The sequence below is a fragment of the Natator depressus genome, chromosome 1 (genome assembly GCF_965152275.1).
Source record: "Natator depressus isolate rNatDep1 chromosome 1, rNatDep2.hap1, whole genome shotgun sequence".
Classification (NCBI taxonomy): Eukaryota; Metazoa; Chordata; order Testudines; family Cheloniidae; genus Natator; species Natator depressus.
The window spans coordinates 248522161-248538811 of NC_134234.1; the positions used below are offsets into that span (position 1 = coordinate 248522161).

General features: G+C 43.2%; 1 protein-coding gene across 1 annotated transcript in view; it reads right to left on the reverse strand.

The window, feature by feature from the left end:
- PAH (phenylalanine hydroxylase) overlaps positions 1-16651 on the reverse strand; it is a 46901-nt gene that overhangs the window by 21899 nt on the left and 8351 nt on the right. Inside the window, exon 2 of the mRNA XM_074949740.1 lies at positions 7709-7892. Coding sequence (XP_074805841.1) covers positions 7709-7892 — 184 coding nt within the window. The remainder of the gene's footprint in view (positions 1-7708; positions 7893-16651) is intronic.

Sequence of the window (16651 nt, forward strand, 5' to 3'; positions counted from 1 at the left end):
GTAAGCAAATGGGACTTTGTTATGAAATAACGGTTTTACTTGATACAAAAGTCCCTGTCAGCTGACACATTAAAAGAAGGCAAACCTCATACAACAATCCTGGAGGATGCCATTATCTTCTACATTGATTGCCTTGGCAACTAAGCTACTGGCTTTATGGTCAGGAAACCTGGGTTCTTTTCCCAGCTCTGCCAGTGACCTTTCGTGTGAATCACATCACCATGCCCTGCCTCAGTTTCCCCATCTGTAAAAAATGGGGGTGACAACACTCTGTAAAGTGCTTTGAGTTTTTGGGAGGAAAAGTGCTACCATGAAGCTACATGTATATTATTAATTATTGCCACCACATATTGCCATTCCCAGGGAAGCTCTAAAACCCATCAGATCTGAACACAGCAGAAAGCCCAGTAGTGACTGTGAAGCCTGCTATGCCCTGTGATGGATTTCAGTGTATGCAGCTCTGAGATGATGGTCTGTTAGGGATTTTGGAGAGGAAGAGGTATTCCTCTGAACTAGAAAGGTTTGGGTTCAAGTAATTGCTGTTCCAAGTGTGGATGAATTAGACAAAAAATAGTATCTAATAAACTTTTATTACCAAAGTTTTTGACAAACTGGTGACTTACAAACTGTGGGGCAGATTCATTCCTGGGCTGGCACCAGCCTAGGGACAGAAGGGAGGTGGTTTGTTTCTCTCTTATGTGAGCTGCTGGTGACCAATATGGAGTGTTGTGAAGATTAGAGCAGCCCTCAGGACTCCCCAAACTTGTACCTTTGCATTAGTGGCCCCCAAGGGGGTTTTTGCAGGGACTCAGAATCACCAGGACACAAGTCCACCCTAATCACACCACCTTCAACTACTCCCCTCCCTCCTCTGGCCTCACTTCACCTCACCTCCTGTGTCTGTCCCCCCGCATCCCACCGCCGAACACCCTCTGTGCCTGGGGCTCATGTGGATTCAGCTCAGAGCTGGTGGAGTGGCTCTGTAGTAGGGGAAATTCCTGATGAGGGAGGCTTTATACCTGCCCTATGGTCCATTTGCACCAACCTCACTGGTACAAAGGGGCTGCAGCAGAAGGCTGAACAGGGCCCTATGAGTCTTCTGTCAAGAGCTTAGTATTCTCAGCACCCAAGTCAATGGGAATTGAGGATGCTGAGCACAGCATGGGATTTAGCCCCTCTGCCCTATACATACAGTAGGAATCAGAGCAGTTAGAGATGTGAGAGAGCTGCTGGGGTATATTGTCTGGCAATGCAGTTCAGAAAGACCTTCCCCAACAATGCTAGCAACAGTTTAAAAATATCAAATCAAATTAGGCTCTCAATGAATTTGTCAAATATTTTGTTTGCTGACATGTTTTTGTGGGGGCTAGCGAACCAGACATGCTGGCTGTCTGCACTGTGGTTAATGAATTGCCAGAGCAAGCTGTTGCAACAGGGAGCCTCTGTGAAGACTTCAAGAGAGAACATGGGCTGATCAGTAATAAATATTGATTTGTCTGTAAGGGAAACAGCAGCATTTATGGACATGTACTGGACACCCAAGTGGTGACCAAATTAACATGGGGTCAAATGCGTAATAGGATGCTAATAAGCTATTTATATGTGGGGCAACAAAACGGAAGCCGTTAGGAGTTTCTGCAGAGCTCCTACATTCTGACCATTGTGAGGAGGGTCAAAGGCAGGTCTATTAAATTTATAGCTGTTCGAGGCACAGGTTTGGCCCTTTTTAAACAGATCCAAATGCTTTGGCCTGCCCCAGGGTTTAGCAAACAAGGCTCTTACAGAACCTCAGCCTCCAGCCAGTCTCAGAAATGCAATAAATTGTCTCTGTTTCCCCCCCACATACACCCCCCCTGAAATAGACTAATATTTAATTCTTTTATTCCTGGGCTCCTAGGGGTCTGCAAATACTCAACTTGTTTCCCAAAAGAGTCATGAAGAGATGCACTGTGTTTTCGCAACAAATAACTCTAATTCCACAAAAGGCATTTGGCCAGATGAAACACTTCAGCGCATCACTCATGTGAAGAGCTAAAGTTACCTTCAGAATAATGATATTTTGCTAGCATTTGCTAAGCTACAGTTATATTATTGATCTAAATCTTTTATTCATTGCTTGTACAGGGGAAAATATAATATCTTTTGTCGTACAATTAAGAGAGCTTGGGGAAAAAAGAAAGTAAAAATGATAACTGAGCCCAAATGAAAAATCATCAGTACACTAAAGCCCCAGACCAGTAAAGCACTCAAGACATGCTTCAAGTTAAGCACCGGATTTGTACATTTTCAGGCCAGAAGGGACCATTGTGACCATCTAGTCTGACCTCTGGCATAGCACAGACCATAGAATTTCACCCAGTGATTCCTGCATCAATCCCAGTAACCTGTGGTTGAACTAGAACTTACTTTTTTAGGACGATATCTCGTCTTGATGTAAAGATTTCAAGTGATGGTCAATCCACTACACATTCTCACTGTTCAAAATGTGATCTTATTTCTAGTTTGAATTCACCTAGCTTCAACTTCTAGCCATTCAATCTTGTTATGCCTTCATCTGCTCGATTAAAGACCCCTCTACTATCCAAGGTCTTCTTCCTGTACTTATAGACTATGCTCAATTCACCTCTTAGCCTTTTCTTCAATACACTATGGGTATGTCTACACTACAGCCAGTGGATGCTTCCTACATTGACAAAAGGAGCTTTTAATTCACTCCAACATAATAAATCCACCTCTCTGAGAGGCAGTAGCTATGTTGATGGCCATATCTATACCGGGAGTTAGGTTGACCTAATTACGGTGCTCAGGGCACGAAATTTTTCACAGCTCTGAGTGATATAGCTAGGTTGATCTAATTTTTAAGTGTAGACCTGGCCTAAATAGATCGCGCACTCACTGTACAGCATGTTTTCCAATCCTTAAATCATTCTTGTGGTTCTTCCTTCTCTTCGTGTGCTCAGGGGCTATACTGGACCAAGTCCTAGAAGCACTCAACAAATGTCAGGCAAAATGAACAAAAATTATTTAAGTGCAAGCCGAAAAAAGCCCAGACTGTCATAATTAGATCAGTTGAGGAAAGAGGATTTCACTACCCTAGATGGCGCATTGGTCACCAAGAAGCAACATAGGGAAATACTTCAAAATCACCTTTGCTACCCCTGTGGCCCTGCACTGAATTCATGTAAAGTGCACAGCTGAACTGAACCCATAATCCTTAGCAAAGAAAAATCAATCACATTTGTAGATGTAGATGGGGGATAAGGAATTGGCACTATTGCCCTATATTAAGTAAATTGCTTCTTTCTTGACACAGATATGTCTCACAAGGAGAAGATTTTCCTTGACTTTACTTGGCAATGAAAAAGGCCTGTGTCCGCATACAACATAGGGGAGGTTGGCTTGCATGTGTGTGTGTGTGTGGGTGTGGTGGCGGGAGGGGGGGAAGAGAGGTGATATTTTGTTTAGTTTTATATTTTTCAAAAAAGAACATCAGCAGATTCTGATGTTAAGATTCCAATGTTAAGATCTATCAGGGATGATTTTAAAGGGCAAGTCAATGTAGACATTGTCATGGCAATGCTTGTTATTTATTAACACTGTCATATATTTGTTTAAGGGACAAATTCAGCCATTATGTCTGCAGCGTGGTCTCTCATTTCACTCTGAACCCGCGTACGCTTTGCTCTCTAATCAGCCTTAGTCCACAGGTGCTGGAACTAGGGGTGCTACCACATCCTCTGGCTTGAAGTGGTTTCCATCAGATACAGCTCAGTTCAATGGCTCTCAGCACCCCACTATACAAATTGTTCCAGCACCTCTGCCTTAATCTGACTTTTAGGACACAACCCTTCTGAGATTTAAGCTCATGGTGGGCCCTTCCACTAATGGCAAGTATTGAAAGTGAAAAGGGAATCAAGAACAGAAGAAATAAAAATAAAATGATTAATTTGATCTTTTCTCTCTCTGATGATAAATTGTTTCCACTAACAAACAAAAACAGTCATTCCTTCAATCAGAAGGGATCGAATTAATCTCTGCTGCTCTGAAGTCAATAGAGATTAATCTGGCTCAAGAAGACCTTTTGATGAACTTGGAAACATGGAGTGAAATCCTAGCCTTGATAAAATCAATAGGATTTTTGCCATTGACTTCAAGGGAGCCATGATTTCTCCTGTGGTCTTTTTGTTGTTGTTGACGTTTTGAGCTCTACCGTGTGCTTGAATCAGTGCCTACAAAACCTTTAATCACTGCTGCTCAGCAAAAACTTGCCAGGGTCTGTAGCTTTCTTCTGAAAATATAAATTCAGAAAAATGAAGCGTGACAAAGAGAGAATATCTGTGATAGCAGGTGTAGCTGAGGTCTGGCTGGAGTAATTAACTCCTGGAGGGAGGCCTCTTTTTTTTGGAAGAGAAAATTAGGGAAGGAAATGAATCATTAGGTTGAAAACAGAATGTTTGTGCTAAATGAAGTAAGTAAATAGGTCAGTAGGCTAAGAAGACAGAATGTCCCAGACAACTAAGAGGGGAAATACACAGAGGACTATTTACTATGAACTAGATAAGGGATTGGTTCCTGCAAAGTAACCAGACTGATCCAAAAATGTGTGCTGCAACATATAATAAATGCAATGAAACGTGTAATGTATACAAAGGGAGGAGGTTTCTGTGTAACTTTGGAGCTGTGATGTACCCTGCATCCATCCCCCCTGCATTTGAGACTGATCAGCTCACAATGGCACTGCTGTGTGCCCAGTAAAGATACCTGAGTGACAAAGGCGGGAGTCGAACTGAGTTCTTGGGAAGCCGAGTGGAAAGAGGACTCGGAGGGAATCCCAACAGTAGTGCTCATAGCTCCCTGTCCAGGCATAACCCTTTGTCTCTTGTCACTTGAATGGAGAGAACTGACCCCAGAGAGTATTTGCTGGAGGCTTCTTTCCCCCAAATGTAATGTCATGGGTCAGGCACAAAGGAGATGGTAAAAGGATTATCAGGATTCATCTCGGGCAGATATTAATGCCCTTTTATGTTGTTCTGAGGAAGAAAGAGGAAGAACCAGACCAAAAGCATTTGAAGACAATCCTAGCTTAAATCCTATTAAAATCACGTCTGGTATCTGAAGAGGTATTTAGGTATTAATAAAAGTGGGTGTCGTGGTTTCTTTATATGAATCTTCTGGGCCACGTCTTTATCCAGGCCCCAATCCTGTGAGGTGCTGAGCACTCTCAACTCTCACTGACTTTCATAAGAAGAACAGACGGTACTCAGCACCTCCCAGGATCATGCCCTACTTCCCTAAAAAGGCAAAACTACCGTCAACATTGCTGGGAGTTTTGCCTGCATGAGGATGGGTTGAGCTTGCGCCCACTGAAATGGGTAGAAAAAACTCTCCCTGATTTCATGGGTGGGGGAAGGGGGGCGATTGGACCCAAAAGATTTGAGTGAGATTATGGTGGCAAGATTATGCCTATGAGGGGGAAGATTGTGCCTGACTCTTACGTGGGTGCACTGTGGGGGAGGAGATGCAGAAGAAGGCTTCCTCTCCTCTTCCCACACATCATCCAACCTGCATAAGTGTCAGATAAAGCTGCTGCCCCTGAGCTTGAAGGAGGATACAGCCTGCTCCCTCCATCCACCAAGGGGTGCACAGTGCTCCAGCAGGAGATGGAGAGAGATTGGAGGCTGATCAGCCTGTAGAGAAGGACCAGTGTGGAAGAGATGTTGGAATGATTTCCACTCTCTGAAGGGGCACAGTAATAGATCCCTGCCAGGGAAATCAGAGAAGAAATCTACTTCCTTGAAGCAGAATTTCTCCCTCTGCTTGCCCATGGGTTACATCGCTTCACACTACGCATAGTGCTGGACTGTGCCTCATTGGCCTTAGTCCTTAGTAAGGGCTGCAGGATTTGGCTCATTGTTATTAACCAAGATTTAAGGGTGTTTTGGGGGTGGTGATGGGGGGTGTTGGAGTTAGCCAGGACAATCAACACTTCATTCGTTATTTTGTTACTTGGTCCTTTATCAGCAACTTTTATGCATTAAACACAATTGAGAATATGGTCACACTTTGCATGAAGGGTCCATTTAACAAAGAGTTCATAAATGACCAGCAGATGTTTTAAGAACTGGTAAGTCAATTGTTAGAGAGTCCAATGGGTCAACTGGTAGCTTATAACCATCTGTCATACTTTCTACTGATGGGTTTATAACCCATCTATAACTCATCAAACTACTCATATCTGTAAGATGCTGATAATCACAACACCTCTTATGATAATTAACTCTTTATAAACTACTTCTGTGTGGATCCTTACTATGAAGGGTGACTAAGAAGGGCTCCGCTCACTTTGTATTGTGGATTCAAACAATCTGCATTATCCTATTTCAATGTTAGCGCACTGCCTGTCTTCACCTGACTGCTCCCCTGTAAGGGTGATCAAGACATGGCAGCTTTGAAAAGTGATGAGAGTTCTTCATCCAGGGAGCATAAAGGGCAGGCAGTTGCAAATGTCTCTAGGCCACTGTTCTAAACCCTCCTTAGTGACTTAGAGGAGCCAGCCCTCCTTAGGAAGGTGAAAGAGAATCTTTCTCTAGATAGCATTCATTACCAAAAATGCACATTAAGGGCTCGATTCAATTAGGTGCTGAGCATTCTGGCATTGCTCCAGCAAAGCACTTAAGCACATAATTCATTTTAAACACATGAATAGTCCCATAGATTCCAATAGAATTACTCACATGCTGAAAGTTAGGTATATGCTTAAGTAACTTGCTGAATCTGGGTTTTACGTAACTTGCTGGAGGTTGACAAGACTAAAGACGTTGTGCATGTCAAGCACAGGCCATCATTAAAAAAAAACAAGTTTGAATGTAGGTAATGTTTATAGGAATAGAGTAATACCCCTTTAAATAGTTTGTGAGCCCTCCAATGGTGCTCGCTGTGTTCTAGAAGCCACCGGAAATCAGTCACAGTGGCAGTGTGCATGTAGCTAGGCTTGGCATGTTTGTGTATCTTTAGCAAACGCAGTCATTTGGAACGAACCTGTGCCCGTGTGGTTTCTTCATATTGTTTGTGTGTGTGAGCAAAAGACAACACTAGATGAATTTGGTAGATTGCTGAAAGCTGTGTATGAAAATACAGCCTTTTTGAACAGCCGGGGCACTGTTCATTTGCAGAAAATGAACATGCCTACAACTTTTTGGAATGGGAGACAGGACTATAAAAATGCTTTAATCAGTAAGTAGCCCCACTGAGGATAAGTGTTTGCAAGACTGGCCCCTTAATAACCATTCACCTGACTACATATAACTACCGTAGTTACATTAACCAATTACTACAGTCCTGCTAACTAAATATCAGTGAGTGCCAGCAAACAGAATATTGAAAACCGCTAGGTGATTATGTATTCATATTCCAAAAGATCCAAGAGACCTCAGCCAGAATCAAGGTTGACCATACTAGGTACTAGTATGCACATGCACGTAGAGTGTATGGGTATGTACAACACCTAGCATAGTCAAGAGCTTGTCCCAAAGAGCTTACACTCCAAATAGACAAGACAGATAAAGGGTGGAAGGGGAAACACAGGTACAGAGGTCAACCAGAAAACTGCTTTACTGAAGGGAATAGAAGGAGTTCAAAGAGGCCAAGTGGTTTAGGCAGATAACACACAATTTTATAGTCAATATTATCACAGTCAATATTTTTTTACCAGCATCTTTCTTCTTTTTACGTGAAAGCTCATGAACTGTCGCTCCAATTTCATTTCTCAAAGTTGCGATGATATCCGTGAGAAGAGGAATATTCCTGCTATCCAGGTTTATGAAGAATTCATATTCATCTTTGTTGACTCGGGAAGGTCTGGACTCAATGTGGATCAGGTTTATACTTTTTTCCTATGAGAAAAGGATAATAGGTTGAATGTTGATACTATATGCTGTAGGTGGAATCACAGCATGCTGAAATTCACCTGTTGGTGAATGGTCCACACAAGGCCCTCTACACCACAATAATCTCCAGCAGATGGAGCAGTTGTATAGGGGTGAATTTCACCCCTATACAACTGAAATCCCCCCCACCCACCCGTGCAGAGTCAATGCAGGGCCTGCACACAACTAAGTCCCTCAAAATAGGGCTTACGTTGGATTTAAGTGATGCATAGGCTTTCTACAGAGGTGAATTTAACTCCCGGTACACCAGGAACAAAAGCTGCACGGAGGCTCTGAATACGCCTATGTGGAGAAGAGCATTTACTCAGAATCAACACAGGATTCAAGAATTCTTTCCATGAAGAATAAAGAAGTGAGAATAAACAAATACATTGAAGCTATTTGCGATTACAATGAAATGAGGTTTGGAAAAGCCAGAAGCGGGGCATCTTGTGATCCAAATCTCAAGGGGCTGAAAATGAAAAGCCATTATATGCCCTTGCTCTGTGCATGCAGTTTCCTTGCCTCATACCCTACTGCAAGTTTACTGCTGTGACTGCAGGGATAATCAATGGACAATTCGTTTAAACCTGCCTACCTACTCTCTTTGCTCCTGCATTGCAGCCAGCCAGGGGAGCAGCTCAAGTGCCAGCTGCTACAAGCTCAAGTATCTCTGCTCCTGCAACACTCAGCTCAGCCCTGGAAGCACATGTAGCATGGCTCCAAAGTGCCACTGCAAGCCACCCAGGGCAGCATGTAGCATTCAGGTGAATGGGGAAATTGGAAGGGATAACAAAAGTCAAGAGAGAACAGGAAAGAATAAAAGAATAGGAAGCCACTCCCACCAAAAATACATAAATTAAAAAAAAAATCACAGAAGAAAAAACAGATGAGAAGGAAAAGAGAAAATGGAAACCGAATAGGACAAGAGCGAAAAATAATGGAAACAAAGGAGAAGAGACAGCAACTGTCATAGGAAACAGCACAGGAAAGGGCCCCTATTTGCCAGTCCGACACTAGGGGAACACCAACAAAAAACTGCACATCGGGAACCACTGACCTAGCAAGCTAAATAGATACCATATCTGATTAATAACATCCAAGATACACATTCCAAAGTGTTTTTGAAACACTTCACAGTGTTTCAGTATCTCTGTCCAGTGAGCAGGACTGTTGTCTCTCTCTTAGAGGGGGCTGAATCTTAGGTAGAGCTGGTCAGAAAATGTTTTCTCTCCCATGGAAAAAAGTTTGAAGACAGTTTTTGTTGTGGACCACATTTTTCTCCAAAGTTCTTCTGGTTTTCATCAAAAACCCAGAATGTGCAGGGTTTGGTTTCTTGAGGAAAACCAGAAAAACGTAGTCAAAAGCAGAGTTTCTCCCAAGGAAATTTTGATTTACAAAAAAAACACAACAACAACAAAAACCCATGTTTACTTGAGAAAACCCTTGAACAAAAAATGTCAACCGGCTCGAAAAGTAGGATCTAGGCCTGCATTCCTTATTCAGGCATATTCCCACTGCAGCCGTTGTTGCTATAGGGTGAGGCCCATATTGAAATTCTGCCTCCCAAAAGGAAGCTGAGACCCATGAAGACAGAGAAAATTCAGGTTTGGGCCTGTCTGCTCCTTGGTTTTGCTCTCCTTTGCTCCCCTTTGTGCTGCATAGTGCAGCGAGGCAGCTGGCCATAAACAACACAGAAATACCTTGCTACAAAAGGTAGTTCAGAATCTGGTAGGAAGAAGCATGCACGGCACTCTTCTGTGTCTGGAGGGTGGAAAGCCGCTGATTACCTTAAGTTGTTTTGCTAAATACCAGTACAGTAAGTTCAAAAGTTCAAAAGCACATTCACCAAGGGCTGCTCATGAAAGATACTCCCCAGTTGTGCTGTCTGAATGCAGAGAATGCGTTTAACTGTGCTAAGCCCCAGGGACAATTTGTTTTAGAGCCATAAAATTCTGTGTAGCACACAGACCTTACTTTGTATTTGCTTTTTAGCTAGATGGTAAGAGATCATTACAGTGCTCAAGACTTAGAAGTTAAAATTACTTGCCACTAGATATATTTTTTGACAGAGACCAGAGACAGTGGGCTATAGTCTGCTGTCAGCTGGGCCATGGTAAATCCACAATAACGCCAATGAGGTCAATGCAGCAATTGAGGGTTTACACCAGGGGCAGAATCTGGACCATTAGGCCTTATTCTCCACTGCCTGTGTAAAATGGCGGTAAAATGCCACCAAACCGGAATGCTCTATTCACACTGAGAGTAACATTTTACGTTCACTGTGCACAGGAGCAAACGATTGCACAAAGACTTGTTGTTCTGAGGTTGTACAGCACCTAGCACAATAGGTCCATGTCTGGGGGGGGGTCCTAGATACTACCGTTATAAATAACAAAAAAAAGAACACGGGAGTGGAGAACGAAGCCCACAGCCTGTACTGATTGGCAGGAGGGAGGGACAGAGGAGTATTGTAATAATTGGGACTACAAATTTACCCTCGTTGTAGGCTCAACTGTAAAAAGTATGTAAAAGTTCATAAAATGTCACAACAACCTATAGTAATAAATGTTGATGAAAATAGGTGCAAAAGGGAGACGAAAAACTGAATTAGTCCAACAAAAAGGCCTCCTGCTATAACTCAAGGACTATGCTAAAATCATGCTTGGTAAAAATAGAAGATGTGGAACTGGAAATTAATGAACCAAAATTGGTGTGTCAGATATTAGGCCTGATTGGTGGACAAAAAAAATGAAGGGATGGCTATTCCACCCTCCATTCCCTTTGTGGGTCCTTATAGAAAGAGACTTTGAGGGAAAAGAAAAGAACAGATGAATGCTACGAGTAAGCTTCATGATCATGGCTGCCTCTCCCACTGTTTCTGGGACTCAGGATCTTCATCATCCTGGTCCTGAGAGATGTCCTGAGCAAACTGGGCCAGAGAGGGAGACCCAGATGACATCAGCATCCGTACCAACTCCAGTTGAATCCCAAACGCCACTTGAGATGAAACAGGATCAGACTTTAAAAACAGCAGCAGCTTCAGCTCACGTCAACTAACTTCTCTTTCCCCCTAAAAGGACAGTCATTACCAGCTTTGATACCATTTAAGAGACTGTCAAACCGGGGGTTGGGGGGCGAGGGGTGTTCCTTCTAAAAAAGGAAAGGGAACAAGCCTTACTTAATGCTTTACATTTCAAACGCTTTAACTCTTTTCCCTTCTTTTCTGTATTGTTAATAAAAGGTTAAAAAGGATGTTTAATGGTGGCTTTGCCATGGTGCTAAGCAGGCTGACGTCGCTGCATACCAAACCCTGAACCTTGTTAAAATTGTTTAATGTTAGACAGTGACTGTGTTGCGTTAACACCTTTGGCCCATATGTTCCATCTAAATGAATACAACAGGGGCCACACAGCAATGCTTTGTCCAGGAGCCCTGGGAGAACAAACAATGGAGCAGGCAGCCAGCACGCGTGCCACTCTAGTGACAGGTCAGCCCTGCTATCCTGGCCTCATTCCCCTTGAAAAGTCTTGAGCCTGGGGTGCAGGGTCTTGAAGCCCAAAGGGACCCAAGATGCAGGACTAGGGTGGGAGGGCTGTTTTATACCTTCTCCGTGTTTTATCCACCCACACTGGTCCTGGTGCATTCTGGCCTGATGTAAAAAGCAGAAGGAGCTATTTTGCTTATTATAGTAGCCTGTCCTCTCAAGTTCTACTCATCCAGCTGTATCACTAATGCACAAATACAGAGGAAATACCTATTGATCTGCTATCGTGTTGTACAGCAGATTGTTTCTAGTTCACCAGGGAGGCAGAAGAGGCTCATGTGGGTTTCTTTTGGTCAGACTAAAAGAGGACGTATACTCACCAAATCAGATTTCCACCTCCTTTACACCCATGTAATTCTGGAATAACTCCACTGAAATCAGAGAAGCTATTCTGAATTTGCATCAGCATAAGTGAGACCAGGTTCTCTCCCCCTTCTCTGCACTTCTACACTGATCCAGGAGTAGAGGCCAGAAATTGGTCACATTTGGCCATCTAATAATTCTTCAGTCCTTAGCTTGTATAAATCTGGCACAGGCAGCTCCTTCTCCACTCCCATCATCTCTGTACAGACTGTATGTCAGGAACAGATGGGAAGGGCGGGGGGGGGGGGGAGGACAGTAATTATGCTTGCCTGGCAGAGTTTAAATCAGGCTCTACAATGCCCTAATCTGTATAGGGCCAGCCATGAACCAACCTCAGAAACACAGAGGGGCAGCCAGCTGTCTGGTAGCCCTCTCTCCACCAGTCTGCTCCATGCTCAGCAGACACTGGGCATAGCAGAGACTCTGGGGCAGAATGCGGTCCAAGTGATCTGAAATTCTGATGCATTAAAGGCCCATGGTGCTTAAATTACTCAGGGTCAAAATTCACCCTGAATTACAATCTGATGTCAGAAAGCAATACCTTTATTTCAAACTATCATCTGAAAAGAACAATGATTGACGGTGTAGCTTTTGAACTGTATATATCCCATTATGAATTATGTAACTTTGCCTATCCTTAGCAATATATACACACACAATTAGCTGTTCACATTTTATTTTCATTTCTATTAAAACCAGTGCTCTTAACTACAAAAACATCTGTTACTGAGTACATTGTAAACAAAACTGATCTGTATTTCTTATGTCCATTTCTCTTACAATCAGTAGTTTGCTCAGAGGAACACAATACAGAAAAACTGTTCTTATAAGACAGTTGCTTGCATAGTTGTTGTAGCCATGTTGGCCCCAGGTTTGAGTAAGAAGAGTTGGGTGAGGTAATATCGTTGACTGGACCACCTTCTGTTGGTGAAAGAGACATGCTTCCTTCAGCTCTGAGGAGGGCATTCTTCACTTCCTGTCCTAACATCTTGTATAATGCAAAACAACAGACTCGAGGATGTAGTGTTATGTACTCACAAACAATTTTTGCCTTTCATTCAAGAGGTGCCTGCGTCTCAGCAATGGGCAAAGAAAATCATGTGTGTATTATATAGATATATATGGTTGCCATTTTGTAAAGAGTGCTTTGGGATCCTTTTGAAGCCATATAAATGTAAGTTACAATCACTGTTGTTTTAGAAACAGAAGTTCAGTCACAGAAATTGACCCTTCCCAATTGGTAGTTTTGCAGAATGATGTTTTGTGTTGGTAATAAACACTTTCACTTCAAAATATTTACAGCAGCTCTGTTACTTGAGTTTCTATTCAGCACCCAACTTCATTTTGGTACAACTTCCCCACCTGGTGTCTCCTGATGGTATTGTAATTATATTTTATATGAACTCAGTAGGACGTAGTCTGTGTTGCCAGTTCTTGCAATTTTATTGTTGGTCTCATGATATTTGATGTTTTACTTAAAGCTCCAGCTCCTGGAGCCAAAAGGAGAATTTGGGGGTTAGTGGTTTTTTAAAAAAGATGTTTTTAGCCCTCCTGGTTGCAGACAAAAGCTTGTAAACTTGACATGAGTATCCTCTAAAAGCTCAGAAACCAGAAGGCAAATAAAAAATACACCTCCTCGGGTGTATTATTTCTTAAAAAAAAACAAACAAAAACACCCTCATTATTTTTAAGCCAATCTCATGATTTTGGGGCCCAAGTCATGATTTTTGAATGTTTGGGGTTGACAACACTGTAGTTCACACCTTAACGCCTAATGCCCCTGGCTCAGATTCACCCTTGTGCCAGTGCTAGCACAGGGACAGAGAGGGGACATCTTGCATCTCCCCTATTCAGGAACAACAGGGGCCAATTCAGCACAGGGTTCAGACTAACTTGTGCCCTTGCTGCAATTGCTCCTCTCTCCGATTGCGGCTGTGCAGAATCCCCCAGGGGTGGGCACACCCTGGCCAGTCCCCCTCCTACCTCAGCAGGCCCTCCTCCTGCCTTCAGCCTGCTGTGGAAAACCTGCTGCATGGGGGTCTTCCATACGTGGGATTTATGGCTCCTTTATGATTATTTGGCCAACTGAAAGGGGCTTCAGCACATGAGTGAGTCCCCTGTCAGAGTTGCTCCGTTGCAGAGATGCTTGTAAGCGTATAGCTGTCTGCCTTGCATTTATTTAAAGGCACAACACTTGCCATTTATAAGTTCAGCATTATCATGTAGTAACCAGTTATAACAGATTTCACCGTTAGGGTCAATGATAGCTCTCACTTTGCGCTATGCAACCCTTCAGTCTTCAGTGGGGTTGCCAGTTCCCATGATTTTAGCCTGAGTCTCACCGCAGTTATTGTTTTGCTTAAAGGCCTCACTCCTGGAGCTTAAAATTTTACCTTCCTTACAGGGGGTGGGTGGGGGAAAAGCAAGCATCTAGCCTTCATGGTTGCAGAAAAAAGCCTGAAAACATGATTTTTAAAAGTCTCATGATTTTTAAGACAAAGTCAGGATTTTTTTTGGGGGGGGGGGGGGAAATCAGTCTCATGGTTTTTGAATGACTGGAGTTGACAATATCGCAGGTGTCACTGGTGGTAGACGTTGGCCCATCCTTAACAAGTCTTTTAACAAAAGATCATTAGAGAGGTTCCATTTTCACACATGTTTTTCACAACTCTATTAGGAAGCCTTAAGGGGGAGCGATAGTTCTAGGCTACTGTTTCCAACAGCACATTTGTGTCTTCCCTCTGTGAGCTACCACACGCCCCTGTACTCGATTCTTAAAAACCAAGAACAGCTATAAACAACCATCTGTAGCTTGTTTCCGTGGCCCTTGTCACTAAGCGACCTCGGACCCATCATGACGTTCCTACAAGGTGGTTGCATAACTACTGAATTTTCACTCGGACACTGAGTAAATACTCCCAGAGTGAACATTTACATGCTCTTTCTTACCAGCTTTATATAAAATGATGTGCTGCAGTTTTTAACCCTGACTAGCTGTGGGCTACATTCAAGTCCCATTAAAAGGGAAGGTTTTCAAAAAGCACACATGACAGTTAAGCAGTTGATTCCCATTGAGAGTCAATGAGAGTTAGGAGCCTAATTGCCATTTGTGCTTTTGAATAGCTTCCTCAAAGTCAATGCAGAGACTTTCATTTTGGTCAGGGAGAGTTCGTTTAGGCTCTGTTTGTTTAAGGCAGGGATTCTCAATTGTCTCCTTACTGCAACCCCCTTTCCCCTACAGGGACCCCACCCTCACCCCTCCATGACACCCCTCTTGTCTAGCTGATATCTAGTCAGGAACCCTTCCATTCAGCAGTGCGGGAAGGGCAGAGTGGTCACAACCTCCTGACATTTCTGGGGAGTTGTGACAACCATTCTGAGACCCTCTGTCCTCAGGCACTCATCACAGCAGTGTCTAAGTGCCAAAGCCCATGAGATCAGAGTTTGCTGAATGTATTAAATACAAATTAAACAGCCATGAATCATGCAACTTTGTGCAAAGCACACAGGGCTCTGCCCCTTCTCCCAACCGCCCTGCCCATTTTCGTGTGGCAGCCAGTTAAACTGAGCCAACATGCCCTGGGAAGTAATCTGCCTTTGGTGTAAGGCTAGTACAGATTTCTCTCCTCCTGGAGCACGGCAGAACCAGGAACCAGATAGTTACTTTGAGTCACAGTCTGTTTCCCTTGTCTGCTCCTGAGAGAAAGGAGCTAGCCACTGCCCCTTGCGCAGGACCAAGGGCAAGGTCACAACTGAGCCTACCTCCTCCTGTGGTTTTGTGAATGGTATTTCTAATTGTCCTTTGCTTTTAATAAAATGAAAAAGCATTCAAAATGCTCAACATAGAAATGAAACATTTCATCTGACCTGAAACTAATAATTTTTCATCTTTTGTATCACCGAGAAACGCCTTTTATTTTAGGTTTTTGGGGGGGGAAAAAAACACAATAATTTGCACAGCTCTCGTTAGCACTAACCCAGTATGTCACAGTGCTTTCTGTCTTGAAGTTAAAAGCTATGAAATGACCCCTCTGCAGTATCTAGATCAGAGCAGCAAAGGAAGGGTTGATAGCTGGTCCTTGTTGTAGTGGAAATAGGTATACTGGGAGTTGTGTGTGTGCTGAAGTGGGAGAGGTCCCATTTATCCCACTAACGTACTGAGTTAAATTCTAGGGACAGATTGCTTTGCAAAATGTGCCCATGCCTGCGTAACCTGTATGCTTTTCCTCTTGTTTTGGAAACAATCCAAAATTCAGCAAAAGCCCAGTACATTCATGATGGTCAAAGAGATAAGCTTCAAAGTGGTCATTATTTGTTGACCACAAAGTTAACTCCCTAAACAGAAAAAAATTACCACAGTCATCTTTGTTGGCTCAGAAGGCAAAGGGTCTGACTCAGTGTTACCATTTACCTCTGGGCCAGGTTCCAGTATCTTTACTCACATGATGCAACAACCTACTGCATGAGAACAGCCAGGTAAATCAAATGTCCTGCACTGCGCCAGCAAAGCGATCAGCACCTGATCCTGAGGGTGAGATTCTGTGATGTGAAAAGAACATTACTCAACAAAAGCAGGGTGATTTCTATTTGAACGTGAGGTAACAATTTGCATCATACTGTAACCCACACACCTCTTGGGTGTGGTGTTGTGTCAAGACCACTGAGAGAGAGAGAGAGAGAGAAAGATTAATGAGTCTGCTCTACAGCCTTAGCTAACAGTCATATGGCTTTTAGCTCACGCAGTAGAGGCTCATGCATTAAGTTCCAGTGACCCCAGGTTCAAACCCGACGATGACCAGGTCTGTCAGCATTACAA